Source organism: Loa loa (genome assembly GCF_000183805.2).
Source record: "Loa loa unplaced genomic scaffold supercont3.2811, whole genome shotgun sequence".
Lineage (NCBI taxonomy): Eukaryota > Metazoa > Nematoda > Chromadorea > Rhabditida > Onchocercidae > Loa > Loa loa.
In genome coordinates, this window is record NW_018110989.1 from 1 (window position 1) to 1,212 (window position 1,212).

Sequence of the window (1,212 nt, forward strand, 5' to 3'; positions counted from 1 at the left end):
GACCTTTTGACCCATTAAAACTTATGAAATTTTACCTATTTATCTTATGACTTATGAAAATTTAATTACAAATTAATCTTAATTGTAATCATCAAAAAGTTTTTTTTTTGTTTAGTATTTTGACATTTTATTAATCATTCGAAAATTTCGGTAATTATAATTAAGATTAATTTTAAATTGAAAAATATGGCAAAAAAAAAAATTGCCTAACCTTTTATTTATTATGTAACGTTAATTTGTGAACTTTTGTAATTTAGAAATTATTGAATATATTTAAGTAATTGTTAAGCAATAATTAAACAGATTTGATTTGAAATAATTTTTATATTAAAGTAATTATTAAATATAATTATTATTAAGTAATTATTAAGTAGATTTGATTTGAAATTATTTTAATAATAGTAATTCAGATGAGATTTGTTTTGTTAATTGAAACGATTATTTATTCAAATGATAAAAGCGATGATATCATTTATGATGCGGAAAATGTTTCAACAATGATAACTAACTAAATCATATTTTAGGAATTAATTTAAATTTTTTTTTTTTGATTTTACAGATATCCAATAACAGTTCATTGTACAACTGGAATTGGTCGTTCAGCAACATTTGTTGCTATTGAATTGGTACTTGAAATGTTAAGTAATGGACAACATTGTATTATGGCTGATTTATTGTCGAATTTACGAAAGCAACGAGCACAAGCTGTTAATGTAAGTTGTTTTTTTTTTTTTTTGACATTATTATAAACCTGAAATAAATAATCATTGAAGAATTTGGTACTACAATTATGCTAATATCACATGAAATAGCTAAAATTCGATGCGTAAACATTTTTAAACTTCTAGTAATTAATTATTCGTAAGTGACGAATGAATTAAGGAAAATGTTAACATTAGAATTAACATCCTTGACATATATTGTCCTCAATACACATAACTATTCCATCATTTCTATCACTATTATTGCTACAGTATCCACGTGCAGTAATTAATATAATTATAAGTATCATTAGATGTTATAGTATGTGGACACATTGTATCACTTTTCCTCAAATAAAACATATTTGACATATATCACTCTCGATACTTATAACTAATTTCATCAGTTATATTACTATTGTTGCTACAGTATTCACAGTACAGTAACTAATATAATTATAAGTAATCATTAGATGTTATAGTATNTGATCACATTATACTCGACTTTCCT

At 22.9% G+C, this 1,212-nt stretch overlaps 1 protein-coding gene across 1 annotated transcript; it reads left to right on the forward strand.

Annotated features, from left to right (window-relative positions):
- Nucleotides 1–559: 559 nt before the first annotated feature.
- LOAG_15813 (hypothetical protein) lies at nucleotides 560–713 on the forward strand (the record flags this gene model as incomplete). Its single annotated transcript, XM_003151300.2, has 1 exon — nucleotides 560–713. A coding segment is annotated over one exon (154 nt), but the record flags the coding sequence as incomplete, so codon positions are not given.
- Nucleotides 714–1,212: the final 499 nt, after the last annotated feature.